At 39.5% G+C, this 22,648-nt stretch overlaps 1 protein-coding gene and 1 long non-coding RNA gene across 2 annotated transcripts; both read right to left on the bottom strand.

The window, feature by feature from the left end:
• Positions 1-15,148: 15,148 nt before the first annotated feature.
• On the bottom strand, positions 15,149-17,009 carry LOC126784820 (uncharacterized). Its single transcript, XR_007670988.1, has 4 exons — positions 16,932-17,009; positions 16,468-16,834; positions 15,285-15,525; positions 15,149-15,176 (listed from the first exon to the last, which is right to left on the bottom strand). It is a non-coding gene; the product is annotated as an uncharacterized LOC126784820 (long non-coding RNA).
• A 584-nt stretch (positions 17,010-17,593) lies between these two features.
• Positions 17,594-21,758, bottom strand: LOC126782851 (uncharacterized). Its single transcript, XM_050508180.1, has 2 exons — positions 21,646-21,758; positions 17,594-21,571 (listed from the first exon to the last, which is right to left on the bottom strand). Exon 2 carries the CDS (start codon positions 21,543-21,545, stop codon positions 17,748-17,750), a length of 3,798 nt encoding a protein of 1,265 aa, XP_050364137.1. The 5' UTR covers positions 21,546-21,571; positions 21,646-21,758; the 3' UTR covers positions 17,594-17,747.
• Positions 21,759-22,648: the final 890 nt, after the last annotated feature.

Here is a 22,648-nt window from a genome sequence, read left to right as displayed (position 1 = left end):
GTACAATCGTTTGTAAGAACTCATACCCATATGTGTTCATATGAAAGCTAATTCTTGATTCTCTATTCCATCTAAGTATAGATGATGAAGAGATTCAATGAGCTATACATTCATACATGTTAGTGTTGGGACACTATTGCTTTCATTATGACGTGATTAACTATGCACCTATGCATTGTCATTGGACTTGCATTGCTTCTTTGACATGGGTTTAGTTCTACACTTAGTGAACCAACACAAATCCTATCCACACCAACGCCACCAGCAGCTCCAGCAACATCAACGTACGCCTTGGTGTAGCAGTCGACACTGGTAGCGTAGAGGATGCGTACGGTTCCGTCTTGGACCAAAATCAGTCATTCATTGGTCCATTCCCCTATTCTTTTCGTGAAAGACACATTAAATGTGACAAATCAGAATCTGTCCAGTTTCGTAGGTCAACTTCAACGAGACCTATAGGACAATTCGCTTGATGAAATATGGTGAAATTGGTACCGTTGTTAAGGTCTATGTGTCTACTTTCCAGGGACATCAACCTTTAGTTCATAACTATCATATTGAGTGAGTTATGGCCGTTTTAACAAAGTAGGATAGTCCTGTCCGGAAATTTGCAAGTCAGTCAACTTCGACAGAGCATTGTGAACTGTTCCGATCGGATGAGGTTGTGAACCTTATGTCACTGGAAAGCCACAGGTGTCTACTTTTCAGAACATTTTACGGTTCACTGATACCTATTTTGACGAAGAAGTTATGACCGTTTAAGTGAGTTAAGGTCATTCTACCCGAGAATCTGATTTTCATTGCAAACTCTTGTTTTGAGTTGTTATGCAATCTTGTTTCCTAAGATCTAAGTTTGGCTAAGTATAGCATGTATGATCTAAGGATGTGTGGCTAGATTAATGATTAATCATTAGCCCAAGACTACGTTTGAGAAGCATGTAATGAATGTTGTGTACGTTGTTCTTTGTACTCCATGATTATGGCACTAATCAGGGGGAGTTGTTTCATAGACTTCAGGGGGTGTCTACCTCACATGATGCTATCAAATGTAGACGGTGTGTTGTGCTCTTTTTCCCTTCGTTCAAGCTTTTGTTTTTACCCAAGAGGTTTTTATTTTGCTTGACAAGGTTTTTACCGAGGCAGCAATATGTGCACCATGCAACCTAGGCATGCGACACAAGGGGGAGTGTTCCGGGGGAATTATTATTCTACCCTTATGTGTGTCTTAGCCTAATAGGTTTCCTGTTATGAGATAGATTAGCATCTCCGTAATAGATTAGGACTCCGAATCCTACGGGATTGTGGTTTTGTAATGCCTATAAATAGGCCCCCATATCATTCAATAATACACAATTATTTCATCCTGAAACAAGTTGATATTTTATCATAAATTGTGTTATTAACACTTCCTAAATTGCTAAATAAACTCGAGGGAAAAGAAAACTATGAGGCCTCTGTTCTTTGCGGAGGGACATTTTGAATGGAAAACTAGGTTTTCCCTCAGGCGGCTGCGCTTTCCTTGTGTTGGTCGTACTATAGCGGCGGGTTAGGATCTCGACACCGTTGTTGAAGAGTCTCTCCTTGACCGTATTGGTGTTTTGCCATGCGGTTGCGTTTTGGGCCACGATGGATCGATGCGATGACCTTAGTTTGTTGAAGCTTCTGTTTCATGGTGGCAGTGGGAAAATTTTTCTTTCTCATATCGCAAATCAGGATGGCGGCAGAGAGTGTCCTCTTCCCCAAATCGGGCAGGACATGGATGTAGGCGGTCGGGGACTTGATAGTCTGCACACATCTCGACCTCTAGATCAGGCGACACTAGAGACTGTGCTTTGAGAGGCTTGTGGTTGCCTTGTGGAAGTGCTCTCAATGCCGGCAAGAAAGCTCCGAGATCAGGATAAGAGTCCTCTGGCGGTGGAGCCGGTTCGGGTGTGTGATGTAGAGAGGACGAGCCTCACTAGGTAAGGTTTGGATTTGGGCCTTCGGCCTTAGTGGGGTTAGTGGATGGACTATTCAAGGCCCAAGCTTGAGTGTTTCGCTGATGATGGCCTCTTGAAGGGCAATGATACGATATAGATTTTTTTTCTAGCCTATTACTATGTTTTTATAAGTCGTATAATAGTTTTTTTTTCTGCTACAATTCTGTCATAATTTTTTGAAGAATAGACATATATTATGTACTAAGTTAAGATTTCGGCTCTAGACTTCTTGTTTGTTATACGACAACAGTGAAAGAGTATGTAATAACTATTTAAGCATTCGTTTTTATAATCAAGTGATTTGCTTGCCATAAAAAAATTAATAAAACTCAAGGGATTTCGAAGTCCACCAAATCAATACCTTAGGGTTTGGTAGTAGGGTGGCGGCGGGCTCCAGTCCTCGCTTGCGTTTGTGGCATCTCCAGTGTTGAACTAGGAGAGTCGTCTCGTGAGGTGCTTCTCTTGGGTTCGTTCGAGTTTTTGTTCGGTGGGTGCAACGTTGGATCTCGACGTTAGCCCCTCATGTTGAATAGTCAGGTATGCCAGTGGGTCTTACGCCTTATATTGACATATTGGGTGTCTTCTGTTAGGATTTGTAGGTTATTTGCTTTCAATAAAGTCTGTATGTTTGGACATTGCATTTATTTTGTCATACTCTAGTTAGTTTTGAAGCTTTTAGTTTTATAGTTTAGGATGCATGCCTATCATGGTGCATGCACTGTAATTTGAGGGGGTTTCTCATTCCTCCCGGTTACCTAGTATGGTTTAGGGGTAGAATTCGGTTCAAACGGTTTGGTTTTAGGTTCAAATCGGAAACCGAACTGAAATTGAACTTCGGTTCGGTTCGCGGATCTCCGATAGACCAAATTGAAAACCGAATAGTTTGATTCGGTTCGGTTCGGTTTTTTTCGGTTTTTTATTTTTATTTTTTTAACCTGTCTAAGTCTCGTCAACGGGCCTTACGGGCTTCTATAGGAAAAAAATATAATACTCTAATGTAAGGGTTTTAAACAATAAAAGAATTATTATAAAACATTCTAAAAAAAAGTCACAAGTAAATTCTAGTTTTGAAATATTGTCGATCGACACCAATAGATGTGATCGATATATATATTTAGGGACCATGTAAAAAATTCATCAATTTTGAACATGGTTTGACCGTCCGTACCAACGGTGAACCAAAAAATATGCATTTTCACATAATAAACCTCATTGACCAGGGATTTACCAAATGAGTTTCCTTTTTGCACCACGCACGATAGATGACAAAAATTATGTGATTTCAAATATGTAAACAACTTTCCTCATTCGCATCTTGGTAATGGGTCCCCCTTAGGGCATATTAGTGTTGTTTTTGGTTTACCGGAAATTCTGACGGTAAAACGAGGTCTGAATTGGATGAAATTTTAAAGTGATCACTAAATATATACTGATCACATCGGATGGTGTCGATCAATTCCGAGAAGTTTCCTTCATATAGTTGCTTCATAATGTGATAGTTTTATTATAAACCTAATATAAAGGTTATGATACATTAGTGGACATTTCGGCGATCGACAACTCCAGTTCGAAATATAGTCGATCGACAGTAGTATATGTGATCGGTATGCCATAAGGATCATTCTCCAAACGGGACGGGGCTAAGCCTTTAGGTTCTTTAAGTAGGTTGGGTGATAGATCGGCCATAGGAGTACTCCGGGGGATAAACCAGGGCAACAAATGTCGAGCATACGACGATGCCGCCCGTTTTCATTTCGTGGAAGTCCCCGGCAGAGGAAAGGGTTGTAGGTGAACGAGCGCTCCGCCGGGCGGCAGGAGCAGCGGGCAAGTGCTTGGAGGCCAACAGCCAAGTGAACCGAGCAGGGCACCTATAAAAATTTCATCCGTTTTGAACATGGTTTGACCGTTTGTACCAACGGTCAACCAAAAAACATGCTTTTCACATAATAAAACCTCATTGACCGGGGCTTTGCCAAATGAGTTTCCTCATTACGACCACGCACGATAAGTAACAAAAATTAGGTGATTTCAGATATGCAAATGGTTTTCGGCGTTCACATATTTGTAATAGGTCCTTCCTTAAAGCATATTAGTGGTATTTTCGATTTACCGAAAATTTCGAAGGTCAAACGAGATCCGAATTGGATGAAATTTTTATAGGGTCACTAAATATAAATACCGATCAGATCGGCTGGTGTCGATTGATCCCGAGAAGTTTCCTTCATATAGCCGCTTCATAATGTGATAGTTTTAATTTAAACCTAATATAAAGGTTATGATACATTAGTTGACACTTAGGCCATCGCCAACTCTAGTTCGAAATATGGTCGATCGACACCAGCAGATGTGATGGTATATATATTTAGGGACCCCGTAAAAATTTCGTCCGTTTTGGACATGGTTTGACTGTTCGTACCAACGGTCAACTAAAAAAGAGGCGTTTTGACATATTAAAATGCTCATTGACAAGGGCTTTGCCAAATGGGTTTCCTTGGTGCGACCGCACACAATTGGTATGAAGATCAAAGCCTACCCACCTAAAACAGGCTTTGCAGGCTTTTGCGGGTCAAGGCGGGCCTTACGGGCTTTTACGTGCCGGGTCTTGTGGGTTTGTATTAGAAAAAAAACATTATATTCTAATTTAAGGGTTTGAAACAATAAAAGAATTATTAAAATATATTCTAAAAAAATCACAAATAAATTCTACTTTCGAAATATTGTTGATCGACACCAGTAGGTGTGATCAATATATATATTTAGGACCCTGTAAAAATTTATTCGGTTGTAAACATGGTTTGACTTTCCGTACCTACGGTAAAAAAATGTTTGGACATAATAAAACCCATTGACCGGAGCTTCGCGAAATTGGTTTTTTCGTTGTGACCACACACGATCAGTGACAAAAATTAGGTGATATCAAATATGTAAATAGCTTTTCGCATTCGTATCTTGGTAATTGGTACCCCCTTAGGGATTATTAGTGTTATTTTTGGTTTACCGGAAATTCGGACGGTCAAACGAGATCCGAATTGGATGAAATTTTAAAATGGTCACTAAATATATGTACTTATCACATCGGATGGTATCGATTGATTCGCGAGAAGTTTCCTTCATATAGTCGCTTCGTAATGCGATAGTTTTATTATAAACCTAATATAAAGGTTATGATACATTAGTGGACACTTCGGCGATCGACAACTCCAGTTCGAAATATGGTCGATCGACACCAATAGATGTGATCGGTATATATATTTTGAGAACCCGTAAAAAACTTGTTTGTTTTGGACATGGTTTAACCGTTCGTACCAAAGGTTAACTAAAAAAGAGGCGTTTTAACATATTGAAACCCCATTGACCGGGGCATTGCCAAATGAATTTCTTCAGTGCGACTGCACACGATAGATACAAAAATTAGGTGATTTCAAATATGCAAACGGCTTTCGGCATTCACATCTTTGTAATGGGTCCTCCCTTAGGGCACATTAGTGGTGTTTTCGGTTTACCGGAAAAATTCCGACGGTCAAACGAGATCCGAATTGGATGAAATTTTTTCATGGTCACTAATATATATACTGATCATATCGGCTGGTGTCGATCGATCCCGATAAGTTTTTTTCATATAGTCGCTTCATAATGCGATGATTTTATTCTAAACCTAATATAAAAGTTATGATACATCAATGGACACTTAGGCGATCGCCAACTCTAGTTCGAAATATGGTCGATCAACACCAGCATATGTAATCGGTATATATATTTAGGGACCCCGTAACAATTTCGTCTGTTTTGCACATGGTTTTGACCGTTCGTACCTAGGGTCAACAAAAAATAGGCGTTTTGACATATTGAAACCTCATTGACCGGGGCTTTGCTAAATGGGTTTCCTTAGTGCGATCATGCACGATAGGTAACAAAAATTAGGTGATTTCCGATATGCAAACGGCTTTTGGCGTTCGCAATTTTGTAATGGGTCCTCCCATAGGGCACATTAGTGGTGTTTTCGGTTTATCGGAAATTCTGACGGTTAAACGAGGTCCGAATTGGATGAAATTTTTACAGGGTCACTAAATATATATACCGATCACATCGGCTGGTGTCGATCGATCCCAAGAAGTTTCCTTCATATAGTCGCTTCATAATGTGATATTTTTACTATAAACCTAATATAAAGGTTATGATACATTACTCGACACTTAGACGATCGAGAACTCCAGTTCGAAATATGGTCGATCGACACCAGCAGATGTGATCATTATATATATATTTAGGGAACCTGTAAAAATTTCGTCCGTTTTAGACCTTATTAGACCGTCCGTACTTACGGTCAACTAAAAAATAGGCGTTTTGACATATTAAAATCCTCATTGACCGGGGCTTTGCCAACTGAGTTTCTTTGGTGCGACTGCATACAATCGGTGACAAAAATTAGGTGATTTCATATATGCAAACGGCTTTTGGTGTTCGCATTTTGGTAATGGGTCTTCCCTTATGACATATTAGTATTGTTTTCGGTTTACCGAAAATTCCAACGGTCAAACGAGGTCCGAATTGGATGAAATTTTTACAGGGTCACTATATATATATCAATCATATCGACTAGTGTCGATCAATCCCGAGAAGTTTCCTTCATATAGTTGCTTCATATTGAGGCGGATTTAGTAATTACACATCCGCTTATATATATATATATATATATATATATATATATATATATATGTTTGTTTTAGCAAACTTATTTGAAACATACATATATGGGCATACATATATACATAGATGATTATATATACATATATAACACTACAAAAGGGAAACATATAATTATATATGATATAAACCTAAAATCACATTAATCAAATCAAATATTCGATAAGATAAACGCAAAAAAAAATTATTTTATGAATAGTTCGGTTTTTTGGTTTGGTTTTTTATGTGCCCAAACTGGAAACCAAACCGATTAATTCGGTTCGGTTTGATTTTTTAAATTTCAGTTTAGTTTGTGTTCGGTTTGGTTTTTTTTTCAGTTTCAGTTCGGTTTTTTCGGTTCGGTTTTCGGTTTTTCGGTCTTAAGTGCCACCCCTAGTATGGTTGTATGACTTGTATCAAATCAAATGGATTCGCTCTGTTTACTTCAAACAAGAAGCACTTCCTAAATTGCTTTCTAAATTGCTATATTCAAAATAATCCAAGAGAGCATTTATTCATCTCCAAAAATGGTATTTAGACTTCCTTAGTAGACCTGATCCAATTTATATTTTTAGTTCCTTATAAATGTTATTTAAACCTCCTTAGTTTTCTTAAAATGTTCATTCTCCAATGAAGTTAAAGCACAATCCTTTAAAGCATATTTCAAGTATAGTAAAGAAATAACTGTGAGCAATGGACTAATTAAGTAGCAGGCAAGAAATGCGGATTTCTTCAGAGAACATAATCAGATGATTAATGATTTGTTTTACCTACTACATTGTGGCACATTAGTTTTCTTCAATCCTAAACTCGCCTACCGTACAGGCAGGCACACACAACGCCAAGAGGGTCTAAGCCGATATATCAAAAGATAAAAACCCGAGTAGCTTTTGTTCCATCAACAATCTTCAAAATACAGAATGGCAGCTCATAACAAACTAAATTTTTAGTTACCCTATAGCTAGATTAGGATGCAAAATGTAATAATGAAGAGGATGGTGTGCGTGATATACCGTAGTTGATGCGGGTATAATTGATGTAGTGAACTCAAACTCAATCAGTGCCAATATAACTGTAGTATTAAGATCACAGTCGACAATAGGAAATCAACAGCAGTATGCCTGGATTGACACTGCTTATTAAACAGGACATATATAAATCCGTCCTAGGTGAATGTGATGTAAGTGCTTGATTAAAAGAAATCTACATATATACCTTGAAACAAAATCAGTAGTAGAAATTATGAAATATGGAAAGCTTTACTGTAACAAAAATACAATAAACGGAATGCTTGCTTGTGAGTACAGATTAAGTGAATTAAAGGACTTACGTACAAGGAGCCATGGAGTTCAGCACATAGCAACCTGCATGCACCCAAGACTGTGGCCCAAGTATCTTCATCACCCGACCCCGACTTGTATTCGAGATCGATCAGGAGACAACCCTGCAGGTTTTGACTATTCATCAATAAAAAGCATACTTTTTGACCTCCAAGATGAGCACATTTGTATGAAGTTGGATCACTGGCCGCAGGCAACTTCTATCGTATCAACTGGGTTAATACAAACAGGGTGCCCTTCACTGGAGAGTGTCATGCTGGAGACTCGTATTTGATTATAACGAAAATCAAAACAAAAAATGAGCTTCTCCTCATCCTTATCCGAGTCCAAAATTAAAATTATACCTTGTTAGGGCAAGGACAAGCACAGTCGTGGTACATTGGTCGAAGATTAGTCCATGACCTCTTAGGCTGAGCCACGTCAAAGCAGAACATCTTAACATGCCCCTACCTATCCTTTCTGGGAAGAGTGACAAAGATCTTGGTGCCCAGCACTGCACATGTAGATGATGAATGAACTTCTTGTAGATCTGGGAAAAATCGGAAGACGGGGGAGAGGATACCATTCAGGCTCGTCATTGGGGTCTTGGGGGTGGCCTTATAATACGTCAAATTGCGGATCTCCAGAGCAAGGACCGGAGAGAGCATATAGCTTACCATTGATCTCGCCCGGCCAGGGACTAGAATTAGCTACTCCCAATTCCGGAATCACCCAGCTGGGTTTATCAGTGCTAGAGTCAGCACTTGTGCTCCTGCTGCTGATGAAAATAGGGTGGGCTTCCTTAGTGTCCAAAACATAGGCCGATGTCGGAAGCTTCCTTAGCTTCATTATGTTCATCGAATTTACTCCATGGAATTTTTGGTATCAATTTGTACGATTAGATTATGTTCATTGGTTGGCATATAACGTTAGATTTACTTCATGGAATTTTTGTTCTTTGACAGATGATTATTCACCAGGGAAATTTTTTAAGAAGGGTACATCAACTAAAGGTCACTCATAATATATGAACATCAAGTTTCAAATCAATCACTTTAGTACACGAAATATTGAACACAACCCACAATTTAGACATAACGTTATTAACACCGTTAGCCTTGGAGTCACCCTCGCTTATTTAAGGGGTAAGTTAGTCACTTTATTGTGTGCACCGTCCCTCTCTCTCTCTCTCACTATAGGCACTCATCGCTTATCATTCTCTCTCAGTCCCGATTACTTCTGCAATTGCACCCATTTAACCATCAATTAACACACTTCAATTCTCAAGCTCCTAAGTCCTAACACAAACCTTCAAAGATGAAAAGCTACAAAGATGCAATCTTCAATTTCTTTTCCACACCTCCACATCTACTCTCTATTGGGTTTAAGATTTGTAAATTTTGCTATGTCGAAACGCTCACCCAATAACCGGTAATAGTAAAAACGCTCACTTATCCAAAAGTCTAATGTTGATCGAGAGGTAGACGATAGATTCTTGGACATTGAAAATGATGATTAAGAAGAGGACGAGATCAAGAGGAGGGCGCCATGTAGCATATTCTAACATGGCATCCGGGTAGTGTTGGTGATGAGTTATGGGGATGTCTCACGCCTCGAATTTTGAATAATTAAATTCAAATTCACACACGATAATTTGAATCAATTCCAAATAATACATATGTATCGTTATTTACAACATGAACAACAGGTAAATAAAAGCATTTCTAAGAGGATTAGTACAAAATATATCAATAATTACATAACTTCTATCGCCAATTCAACTTCTCTAATCTCTTCTGTTGCGAACCTGAATACCCTCACCTGCACATAGACTTTGTCATGTCCGAAATTTTGAACAATAAAATTCAAATTCACACATGTGATAATTCGAGTCAATTCCAAATAATACATATACATCGTTGTACACAACTTGAGCAACAAGTAAATAAAAGCACTCCTAAGAGGCTTACTACAAAATAGACCAGGATTACATAACTTCTAGCGTTAACTCAACTTTTCTAATCTTTTTTGTTGAAAACTTGAATACCCTCACTTGCAAATATAACCATACATCATGGTTTGGTGCACCGGATTGTAAACAAACAAATCCGGAAAGCTATTAAAGCTCGTATGAGTAAATTTAACAATATAACACATGCTTATAATTTCTCAGACATAAGCAACGACATCTAACTCTACGAATCACATTCAAACGAAACACGAGATAAAGATTAGTGATTCATGCATAAAAACATAGTTTAGGAATTCACAAATAAACGTAAATACGATCAATGTAATCCATGCATAAAGTTTAATTCAGGAGATCACACGCATACAAAAGAAGAGCATCCAAAGAAGAATTTGTGATTCCTGCATAAAAACATAGTTCATGAATTCACAAATAAAAGCAAATAATATAAGTGTAATCTCTGCATAAAGTTTAGTTCAAGAGATCACATATAAACAAAAGGAAAACATGACATGAAGAATTTAACAACTCAATATGAATCCAAGAAAATATCACAATCCATGGTCATAATCCCTCATGGACCATTAACCCAACAATAACAAGATGAAAAAGAAAAACCATTCAACTCACAAAACTCTATTCTTGAGGTTACAGCAACCCTCATGTCACCCCCAAGAATAAATTGACAAAGAGACTAGAGCTCTAGCTAATCATCCTCACATCCGACCAAAGTGTGGTTCCGACACTTGCCTATCACCACTTTGGCAAAACAAAGAGAAATTTACAATACTCCACTTTGGCAAAATCAATAGAATTTCACAATAAAAACAACACTTCTACTGGAATATACATTTTCTTCCATTCTGGCCCACACCACAACAATTCACAAAAAATAATCCTGTTAACTAGAATGTACATTTTCTTCCCTTCCAATCTCTTCCACCAACAATAAACCACACTCAATAAACCAATTTACCGAAAAATATATTTTCTTCTCTTCCGGTCTCATCCGCCAACATTAACAATTACATCATATAACTCAATTATAACATCTCATAAATCCACACCATCATTACATATATTCCATGTGTGTATATATATATACACGTAGGCATTCACTCAGGAATCACCCACTAATACCAACTATAGTTCATGATCGCTAAACATTTCAATAATCATTTTTATATTAAAACTATTTTACTTACTCACGAACCATAATCGATCAAGTTCATATCAGTTAAAACAAAACTTATTTGTAAAACAATTTCACATTTAGCAATTCAATAATTATAAGTTAACTTTGATCATGATGATCATTGTGAGGTTTACTCACCTTAAATCATGATGCGTCTTCTACGATATCAACACATAAACATAGAACAATGCATCTGTTTCAATGACCTAAGAGTCAATATTACAACTTAGTAACAAAATGGCTTTACCCGCACCAACACTTAATTCTAACCCGAAGACTTGTCCCTTGAGACAAATCTTCCTCCAAGACCTCCCAAGGTCACCGAAGATGTTGATGATCCAATACATCTACCTAAGCAATTACCCAAGAATAATTTCTCAAGACTTAAACATCAAACCATTTGGCTAACATGCTCAACACTTACCAAAATCTACTGATTATATAGCAACCCGCCTGTATTGACAAGCATTGGATTAATTGAGCATTCCAATAAGAGCTAGAGGCATCACCGAATTAGGCCACAAGTGGCTGCAAGTACGCTAATTCTCCAAGACTTCTCATTCAACACATTCAACTCTAACTAACATGTAGATAACAAGGGAGGTACTTTTTCATGCCTGACTGAGTAAGGGAATTTCGTACCGAATCAGCCTTTATCACCCTCGCATTGCAGCTCTCCAAATCAGCCACCCATCACATTGATTTGTACCCCCCCCCCCCCAAGATTTCAACATTGGGTTTAAGGCGACATAGTAGGTTGATTGGAGCACCGGAGAAAGAAAAGAAACCAAGCCGAGAGTCGCAGTCCCAAACTGCCAAGTTGGAATTGATACAACGAATCCAAAGTGACACAAACGGCCACCATTGGCATGCTTAGAAGGGAATGAACGACTAGTAGAGGGCAACTTCACATCGGGCCGCTACCAAAATCGCCAGAAAACAAAGTCGAGTTGAAACCGGGTTGTTGGGTCGTCTTTTGGCCTTCGATTAGCGCAACATAAGGCAAATTGGTGCAAGTCATCACCACATGGAAGAGCGCAAGGAGGAGACGAGGCGATCTGGACCAGTATCGTCGCCTAGGACCGCAGGAAAATCCGGGTCGGGTCAGGTCAGAAGGAAAACTTTGATACTGAAGGAGGCACGCAAGAGAGAAAGAAGGAGAGGAGAAATAGTGTTGCGCAAAAAAAACCCTAAAAAAAAGTTTATATTTATATTAAAAATCTCTAAAATCCGATAACTTCCACCGATCATAATTTTTTCATATGATTTCCAAATTACGTGTACCACGTGTCTACAAACTCATATCGACGAGCTCTACGACTTTCATGAAGGAAGTATTCTAAGATTCTCAACGAATAAAAAGTCAACACTTAACCCCTCGCAATATCGTTTCTAAGTGATTATTCACTCAATCACTTTCGTTTTCACCCTCGTAGTATAAAATCAGACCATCACCAAATTAATAATCCCCGAAAGAATACTTAGAAAGTAGTTACAAATTTTCGATTACACCGTTAGTGTTAGAGTTAAGGGTTTGGTTGGATTAGAAGTTGGGGTTGAGCACATCTCGAAGGTTGAGGAGACAAACTGTACCCCATTCTATATTTGGAGACAGAGAAGGAACATGTTTATATTTTTTTTTTCCTTTCTTTGTAACCATATAAATGAGCTATTCTAAAGAAAACAAAACAAATAAGTGAGCTAGAGTGTGTGAGTACTGAAATACCCTTTCACAGATTAGTAATTACTTTGGAGTTAACAGAATAGTTACGTTCAAGGACAGAAATATCCATAATTTCCTTGATATTTTCGCGAAAGTTTTCATTTTTCAGCATATGGATATATCCGTTACATACTAAGCATTTTTCGATAGAAATTTTCGAAATTTCCCGATATATCCAGAAATTTTCGAAATTACCCGATTTTTTCATAATATCGTCACATATCAGGCCAATTTCAAATAAAATAAAAAATCACTAGTTAGAAGAATCGAACCTCTGATCCATCCTTTTGTAAGCACAAAGTTATAATCAACTCTACTACATCAACTTATTGTTATATATGGCTCTTTTTATTATATATTGCATTTCATGTCTCAACATTCACCTAGAATTGAAATAAAACCGAACTAGTTGTTGAGGGGAATCGAACCCCTTTGATCTAGGAGGAAGCAATGATGGACCTTACTCTTATGGGGAAAATTCAATATGTTTTATCCACCATATTTATTCTCTCTAATGAGATGCAATCAAGTGAAAACATATGGACACAATCTTCACAAAGCTATGGTTATGGTCAAAGTCGAAAAATACTTGATCCGAATGGGAACTACTAGTACCATAACCCACAGTTAATCACTCACGACCCCTATAGTTGACATATAAGTCGATATATGTAAAATTATTAATAGGAGGTATCAATTGATGACTATTCTTCACAATATAAGTTTTACTTAAGGACATAATGAAGATAGTGAAAATTTTGTACCTCATAGATCATTTATATGGTTCTAAATCACTCATGTAATTTCATGTTTAATGTATCATATGTAAATAAAACGTGATAACCTAGCCTCTCTTTGAGTGTGTATATATATATATTTTTTAAAATAAATTTTTAATAATGCTCGACGATTATTTCACTTTAAATTCTATAACTCACTATAAAATATAAACTAATAGTTATAATAAGTTCTTATGACATATAGTAGATAATTGATCAAATAAACATTTCTCAAAATTTCATTCAAAATTTCCATGTTTTTATATAAATTTCCACCAATTTACTTAATTATTTTTTTAAATGGAATTTTCCCGAAATTTCCAATTTTTGGATCTTCGATATTTCCGTTCTTACCGAAATTTTAATCATTGGTTACGTCATGTCTATATAGTGGCTCGTGTTTATAATTTCAGGTATTAAAATGTGCGATTTGAAAGTTGGTGTACATATATGAGTGACATTTAGTTGGTGTACCCTTCTTAAAATTTTTCCTATTCCTCATCAAGAGTAAGAACAACATAGCTCACTGAAATCATCCAATTTCCCCACTGGAACACTGATCTACTATCAATTTTTCTCCATTTGAACTTTACCGAATTCCGTAAACATTATAGTTTAAATCCTAGACATTAGATGTTCTGCATTATGTTGCCAATATTATTCATAACTACCATATTCGACAGATTGATTTTAGAATCCTGAACTTACAAAAAGATTCTTATAAAAAAAAAGATATAGATCAGTTATACTGCTATTTTTGACAAACCAAACCAGAGCTTGTAAGCAGAGATATAAAAAGTAAGCAGGTACAGCAATAATGTAATGTGATCAACTATAATCTTCCTACTCTTAATACTCAAGTTCAAGTTCTAAATTCTATAATAAGAAGTTGTATAAAAAGCGAAGCACCAATAAAAAAACAACTAAAAATTTCTTACAGGCAAGTCTAGAACTTAAAAATTGATGAGGACATCACACCCAAGCCTTTTAAGTTTTATGAACGGAAGAGATGGAAGAAGAGAGCAAAAATAATTATATCTCTTTATGGTTTGATTGATTGCTCCGGTTATTAATTTCCAGGCTTAATTTCAAGAGTCTTCTTGTGTCTTTTAACTGTTACTTTATTAAGCCTTTTATGTTTCAGTTTCTGAAATTTAAGAGTACTAATGAGTACTTAAGGCTAGCTAGTGTCAGTTATAAACATTAGTATAAATAATGTAAGTGCTGATAGGCTGAGGTATGCTATGTTGAATAAGAATATCAGTGTTTACTGAATTTTCCTGTGATAGGATTAAGGTGAGAAACCCGGAAGAGATTCCCAAATTATAGTGTTTTGGGTATAAAGCCTATGAGTGAATCCTAAAATCAGTGTGTGCTTAACCTATAGTTCTTAGAGCTTGTGATCCAGGTTCATAAGCAGCTACTGTGCTGCATCAAAAATCATTTATCACTCTTACATTATGTTAAGATGTGCATCATCGTTTGAACTTGATTGCCTCGTGCGTTTTGTTTCCCGCCCTCAAGCACCACTGTTGTTGGGTTCCCATAGCAAAATTATCAATCAAATTCAATCTCAACTCTAAAGCATCAAAATCAGTTATTCAGACAACAGTAAATAAACCCAAAATAGTATCTACCTCGAAGGATAATTGTGATGGTCTGACCACAGCTGTTAGGACTAGAGGTGAGACGCAATCAAACACAGCTATACAGTCGCGAAGAGAGCAAAAGGCGAAATGAAAACGGAGCCACTGAACGCTTTTACAGGCAGGTCTGGAACCAAGGCGGAACCGGGTTTTCATACTTGTGGTGCAAGAAACAGTGATTCCATCTAGGAGAATTAGTAGCAAGTAGATGTGCAACAGCAAGGTTAAAGCACTGCTGGAAATGAACATGACATAATAATTAGTCAGAGGCTTTGGTTTAGGAATCACTCCCACCAGGTTTCTCACCTTAGTCTAGGCTTCACACCTGGAACACTTTGGTTTAGAAATCTCTCCTTAATTTAGGCTTCTCTCCTTAATCTAGGCTTCTCGCCAATCACATCCGAGGACAACTCAGATAATCTGATAATTCTTCATTCAACAAAACACGACTCATCCAAGTGGCACTTGCATATATTTATACTAGAGTTTACAACCGACTTTAATTAGCACTAACGATTCTTTAGGAACTCTTAAAATTCTGAAATTGAGACATGGAAGTCCTAATAAAGGAAAACTTTAAACTCCTAAACTGAAACAGGAATTTGAAAAGACACAATGCGGAAGCTTGAAAGGATACAAAGGTTAGAGGCTTCTAGAATCAGGCTCAGCTTTCCTTCCAAACAAATTAATCAGGCCGCCCTATAGAAAGGGATAGATAAGGAGCTCTTATTCCAAGTCCTTTGTTGAAAAATGTTAGCACTTAACAGTTAACAGGTTTAGCCATTACTACGTCCTCATCAATGATTCCAACGCATTTTTTACTTCTAAGTAGAAGAACTATCCCTTAACAAACTGACATGAAAATCATCATAGACTTGAGAGGACAACTAAAATTTTAAAAATTTTCTGCATAAAATCAAGTCACTGTACAGAGTACTTGTTACATTTTAAGTTATGATATTATAAGAGAAATGGAGTAGATCTACTGCAGAAGTCCAGACTCCTTGCCAAAAATAATAGTTTGCATCAAAATGCTAAAATTCATATTTTATTTTGTTAAAAAGCAAAAACGACAAAACTTCTGTAGCAAGAGCATTGTTTTCAGAGTGATGCAGTCAGACTTGGACTGGGAATACTGTTGCCAAAAAAGAAAGTATTTTACAAAGCAACAAACCTTACAGAGAGCACAAGTGCACAACCACCACTATCATATTCCAGTGCCAAAACTTATTACACCGGTCATGCCATACTTGACGACCTCCAAACAGCAGGTTTTGACACTGTCCCCAAAGTATTGCTGCAAAAAGAATCATCCCGAAATCCTGAAATTGATGCGCAAACCTGAAATACGAGAATATAGAGAAACTGGGGTATCTATAAACTACAGCCGGGCACACAATCTCTCAGGAAAATGAATATAAGCCTTCAAGAGAAGAACAAGGGAGATTTTCACCGTCCTCCAATCCCGTTGAAGCTTGCATTCTCTTATTACTCTCTGCATTTTCTTCATGTACTGTTTATTAGTACCTATTTCCATGTCCCTGCAGAAAAAATATATGGTTTCAATATGAATCAGATATTCATTCATAACTAAATATCAAAATAGGCTAGTACGATTTGAGGTTTAGTGTTACTCACATCAAATACAACAAGTGACTTGCAGTAGTTGGTATCTGTGGTGATCACAGCACTGCTGGAGCCACACTCACTTTCCATCGATGAAACTGATCATTTTTCTTTTTTCTTGATATTATACCGAGGGTACTGGTAACTGTGAGCAGTGGGCAGTAGAAACTATATGTGAAGGTGACCTCTGCATCTTCAAAGCTCTTGGAATATGACGCCTTCCTTCCAGTGATGTCCTTCGTGGTAGGCTTGGTTGCCTCTCAAATACATCGGGAGATCATTGCTGTTTCTCAAAAACATCAGGAGCTTTTTGTTTTTCTGCACTGGCATCTGCTATGGCCTTTGAGAATTGCGTAATTGGCCAAGTACAGGTAGTTTGGGTATAGTCCCGCATAATCTGGCCTAGAAAAAGCAAAAAAGTAACTCTTGATGGATCCGGTTGAACAATGGACATTGCATAGTAGCACTGGGGCTGCTGCTGTTCCAAAGCAAAAGTCCTCAAAATGGCCACTGCAGCTATCACAATAAAATAATAAATACTATCAAGACTTAATGTAAAATCTGTTCATGCTAGAAATCCACGTTAGAAGACTGATGGTATTTCAATTAGCTCCAATCTACTACAGAAAATTGATCCACTAAAATCCCAAGCAGAGAGAATAAGAAGCTATCACTTTAGACATCAACCACTTAACCAATTCATTTCATAAGATAGGCTTAAATTACAAAAGCAAAGTGAAATAATACTGATATAGAAGAGTAACCAAATGGTAACATGCCTACTTAAACATAGTTCAGTTCCTAGGAAAATTTCTGTTACACCCAGGCTCAAACAAACATCATTAACTCAGGCCTAGTATACACGTTATGATCCTCATCTTCCAGCATAGGATAGGCTGCCACAAGAGCATCTTGAGCTCCAATGTATAGCGAATTGTAGATCTTCCAGTACACCTCCCTAACCTTCCTAGCAGGATGGAACAGACCCTGGAGACAGTAGTTAAGAACCACAGCAGCGCCCAGTGCTACTCTCATCCCTTCAATGGCTTCCATCACAGCATTAATAACATGTGGGGATGTCTCAAAGATGTTTGGCCACACATAGTTGAGCAAATGAACTAAAGCGTCCTCACAACCCAAGCCAGCTACACCCAAAGCCATGTGCTTGACAGCAGAAGCTGCAGTTTGCCTGTGAACCAGATCCCTGTCCATTAAGGCGTCCTCAAGCAATGGGGTCACTGCGTAGATATAGTCTTTCCCCATTTCACCAATGTACTCAAACAGGAAAGAAAGGGATTTCAAAACACCATTCTGAACATTAAGCTCTGGAACACGGTACTCGTTCATCAGCGCTGGCAGTACAGTAAAAGGAGAACATGTTTCTGCTACTATCGCAATAGCTACAGTAGTGCAAACACGGTTCTGACGCTCCTGTACCTTCAGATTGTTCAGCAGAGTAGCAAGGACATCTTGTGGGCCAATGGCTTTCGCAATGTATCCAAATGTGTTCACTGTAGCTCGCCTGATACCCTTCTTATGGGCCTTGAGCATCTCAAGAAGCTCAAAACATATCCTCATCCACTCCCTAGCTGGAACAAACTCAGCACCACGGTCAGCAATACGACCAACCAGGTCAATACAGTTCTCCTGGACTTTTTCATGTCTATTCTTCAAAATTGGAGTTAATCTGGGAAGCAGATCTTTTATTGGAGGAGTCATCTTTGTCATACCAATAACATTGACAATTGCCTTTAGCGCACCCAGAATTGATCCAAGAACTTCTGGGTACTCTTCTCCCAAATACTCGTACAAGACAACACCCAGATGGCCCATCAGTTGTTCCTCTTGGCACTGCTTCATGACAACAGCAATCCTGGAAATAAGGTCTGCAGCTTGCTGTCTGACCTTTGCACTCTTGTTGTTCAAACGCCATTTAATGGTACCACAAATCTGGGGAAGGTAAGGTCTCACTCTCTGCCCAAGAGAATTAACAACTGCACCAAACCCATTAAGCATGACATTTGCATCATCACTGGTCTGCTCTTGGAATGCATAAAGTATACCGTCAATGAGAAGCTCCTCCAACCGAGCATCAATATCCGAAGCACCCAAGTTCACAACAACTTTCTCAATTGTCTCCATAACCATTCGCCTATATGGCTCACTCTCATCTTTAAGATCCTCAACAATTCTCCCTACTATATCAGCAACACCCACTTTATTTGCTATTTCCACAGTTGTTTCCACAAGTTGCCTATAGTTCCTCCTATCCAGAGCCATCCTTCTAACCCAGAAGTTTCTGAAGAACTCCGGGAGAATATCATTCCTTATATAGTCAGCCTCTACACCCTCTGTACTCACACATTGTTTCACCACCTTGAGCACAATTTTCTTCATTTCCTCATCAGGAGACTGGAACTCTCTAATCAATATAACCATCACTTCTTTTGTATAGTAACTAGCATATAAAGCATCCATAAGAGGAATAATGAAACCAATGGCCTTCAAGAAGGCAGCCAGAACCTTACCACGGTGAGACCTAATACCCTTCCACAATGGTTTCAAGACAGAGTCAAAGCTTTCAATACCATAAGGAGCAGCAGCTTCAGCAAGAGCAGCAAGTGATAGAGCAGTAATAGTCCTGACCTTCTGATTTTCATCACTCAGACCATTTTCAATAATTTCAACAAGAGACCTCAAGTGGGGGAGGACAGCACACCCAATCAAAATTGCAATCTGCTGAACTATCTTGATTCCAGTGTGCCGTGCTTGCCATGATTTCTTGCTCTGACAAACAGCTTTCAGAAATGGCAACAAAGCAGGAATACCAAGAGCGGAGGCAACAACACTGAAAGCTCTAGCAGTAGTGTTTCTAACATATTCATCAATGTTATCAATATCTGGACGCATGGCTGCAATCATAGTAGCCAACCCAGCAGCTTTACTAAGATTAGAGATAATTTCTCTCCCCTCAACACGTGCATAATAGTCTTCATCAATCAATAGAGGTTCAATCACAACAAGAATCTTATGCACATAAGGGCGTACCAATTCATCCAATTTATAAAGCACTCTATCAATTACCTTAACCAAAAGATGCCTCTCTTGATCTTCCAAAGTCGGCTGCATTAGCAAAGGCAGAATGCGGTTGAACAAGGGGCCGGCACCAAAGTCGCGAGCTTTATCAGTAAGCTGCCTCAATGCCGTCTTCCTCTGCGGTGGTGTACCATTCTTAACCTTCAGCAAAAGCTTCATAATCTTCCTCTCCTTCTGCTCATCAGGGGACAACTCCTCCTCTTCGTCTTCATTCAGCAATGCACCAAAGTACTGGTAGTCCTCTGGTTTCATAAATGGCAAGCCACCCGGCAGCTCCTTGGGCACATCAAACTGCTGCCCACGATTCTCTTCCGGAATAGCATACTGAGGGGTCATCATCGGAGTTGGGGTTGTAAGCAACTTCCTGGCCGGGGTCCTAATCGGCACATACTTTGGCGGTGGATCCAAAATCTTGTAACCCTCCTGTGGAAACATAGCATCCAGCTCTTCATCACTCAAAGGCCTGTTCCTCTCCTCAATATCCTTCTCCCACCTAAACAAATTGTACTGCTCCGGTGTAATAGGTCCCCGCAGATTGAGGGCACCTGGCGTCGGGGTCTCAAGCCCAATTCCACCAGCAGGAGTCACACCAGGTGTGTACCCACCAGGACCAGGAGTCGCCACAGACCCCGGGGTAGCACTGCCCATCGTAGCAGGGGTCTCATCCCACCTAGACCTCTGTCTCTTCGGCGTGGGCGTGGCCATCCCCGGAAGCTTCGGAGTCGCATCCCAAGTCATCCCAGCTGGAGTAGCACCAGGAGTGGCCCCTCCACCTGGAGTAGCATCAGAATCCACAACTCTCCCCGGAGTTGGCGTCTCATCCCAACGATTCCTCCTCGCCATCCCCGGAGTTGCATCAGCCACTCTCCCAGGCGTCGGCGCGTCCCACCTCCCTGGAGTGGCATCAGGCAAGTCCCAATCCGACGTCGCCGTAGTTTTCGCCTTCTTCGTCTCCTCAGCTCCACCATCCCCATCCTGAGACTGGTCCCACCTATTCCTCCTCTTCCCCGCGGCCTGCAGCAGCGGCGCCGCCTTCCCAGACTCCTCTTCCTCCTTCTTCTTCTTGGCAATAAGCCTCAGTGTCTCCTCCTTCTCCCTCTTCAGTGCCTCCTCCCTCATAATCTCCGCATACGTCCTCACAGACGGGTCCGGCGTCTTCTCCCCCGCCGCAAACGCGTCGTGTCGCTCCGGCGATATGATCCGGTTCAGCCTCCGCCTCCTGTAATCGTCCTCGCGGTCGATAATCTTCTTCGACCTCGGCATCCCCGACGCGTCGTCCTCCTCGGCGCCCCTGGGCATGTCGCTCAGCAGCGACTTGGGCGCCGTGTAGGACGCCATTCTCCGGGCGACGTCGTTGTCGACGGGATCCAGATTCTCGTCCTCGTCGTTCACCGGGATCGAGGAGACGTAGTCGGCCTTGTCGGTACCGCCGTAGAACTCGGCGTCGTAGGTGAGGGAGTTGAGGGAGGCCAGTTGCTGCTCCATCCTCCGCCGCTCCTCCTGCGTCTTGGCTATCTCTGGGTCTGACATCGTTTAGGGTTCGGATTTGAAAAACACTAGAAATATGGAGAAATTGGGATTAGGGTTTTGGACGGGGGCATAAGAAACTGAAATAGAGATACAGACTAACCTTTGATAACGAGGTCTCGACTTGAGAGATCTACCAGTGTTTTGCGAAGGTTTGTATATCGAATTTGGGTGTAGGGATTTGGGTCCCTTGCGACAACTTGGCTTGTTTGATTTATTTGCCACAGGGGACTCTCTTGTGAGAACAATAATCCACAGGGCCGGTTTTTATCTCTGTTTTTTTTTTTGTTACAGGGTCGGTTTTTCTTTTGTACTCGCAAGCTAGAGTTTTCTCTTTTCTTTTTTTTCTTTTTTTTATTCAAAATAGTACCCAAAATTCTTGAACAAAAAAAAATAGTACCCAAATTAATATGTTTCCAAAATTACCAAAACCAATGGTTTTGAATTTTGTAGAGCATTGCCTTGGCCAACAGAAGGTGACGTGGTATTAGGTTTGGTGTCATCATCATAGTTCAACATAGTGTGTAGGACTCTAGTGTTGGTTAAAGGTTGACGCCAGCGTGCTCGGCGTTGGTGCTTTGGTGTTGACAATGATGTGCTTTTTGGTAAGTTTTATATTCGGCTAGAGGGATCTAGTTCGGCGAGTCTAAGAGACTAGTCAATTCCTTCTATTTCGTTGTTACGGTCAAGTAGCGTTACATCGATATCAGGGGGCCACCGTGTTCTGGGAACCTAGTCTAAGGTTGGTGCATCTAGGTTTGTTGACAGGGTTATGACCAAAGCAATGGCCTGGCCTATTGGTCTTAGCTCGCTTTTCATTCTCCATCCCTTTCCAAACTCAGTTTTGACTGGGCTCCTAGTTTAGGTAAGTTAAATTAGATTCTTACACTCTATCAAGGTTTCCACTCTTCTGCCGGAATATCGGTACATCTCTCATAACCATATGCTTCATAATACATTTGGAGCACCTTAATATATGCGTAGGTTAATTCACTTTTTTGTTACGTTTGTTCACTTGCTTTGTATTGTCTTTTTAGATTCTAAGACATCGAACTCTTGACATTTGGATTGGATTGTTTTGCTCCTACTTGACCAGGCATAGTTTG

Source organism: Argentina anserina, chromosome 2 (assembly GCF_933775445.1).
Source record: "Argentina anserina chromosome 2, drPotAnse1.1, whole genome shotgun sequence".
Classification (NCBI taxonomy): Eukaryota; Viridiplantae; Streptophyta; class Magnoliopsida; order Rosales; family Rosaceae; genus Argentina; species Argentina anserina.
This window is presented reverse-complemented; position numbering and strand designations above follow the sequence as displayed.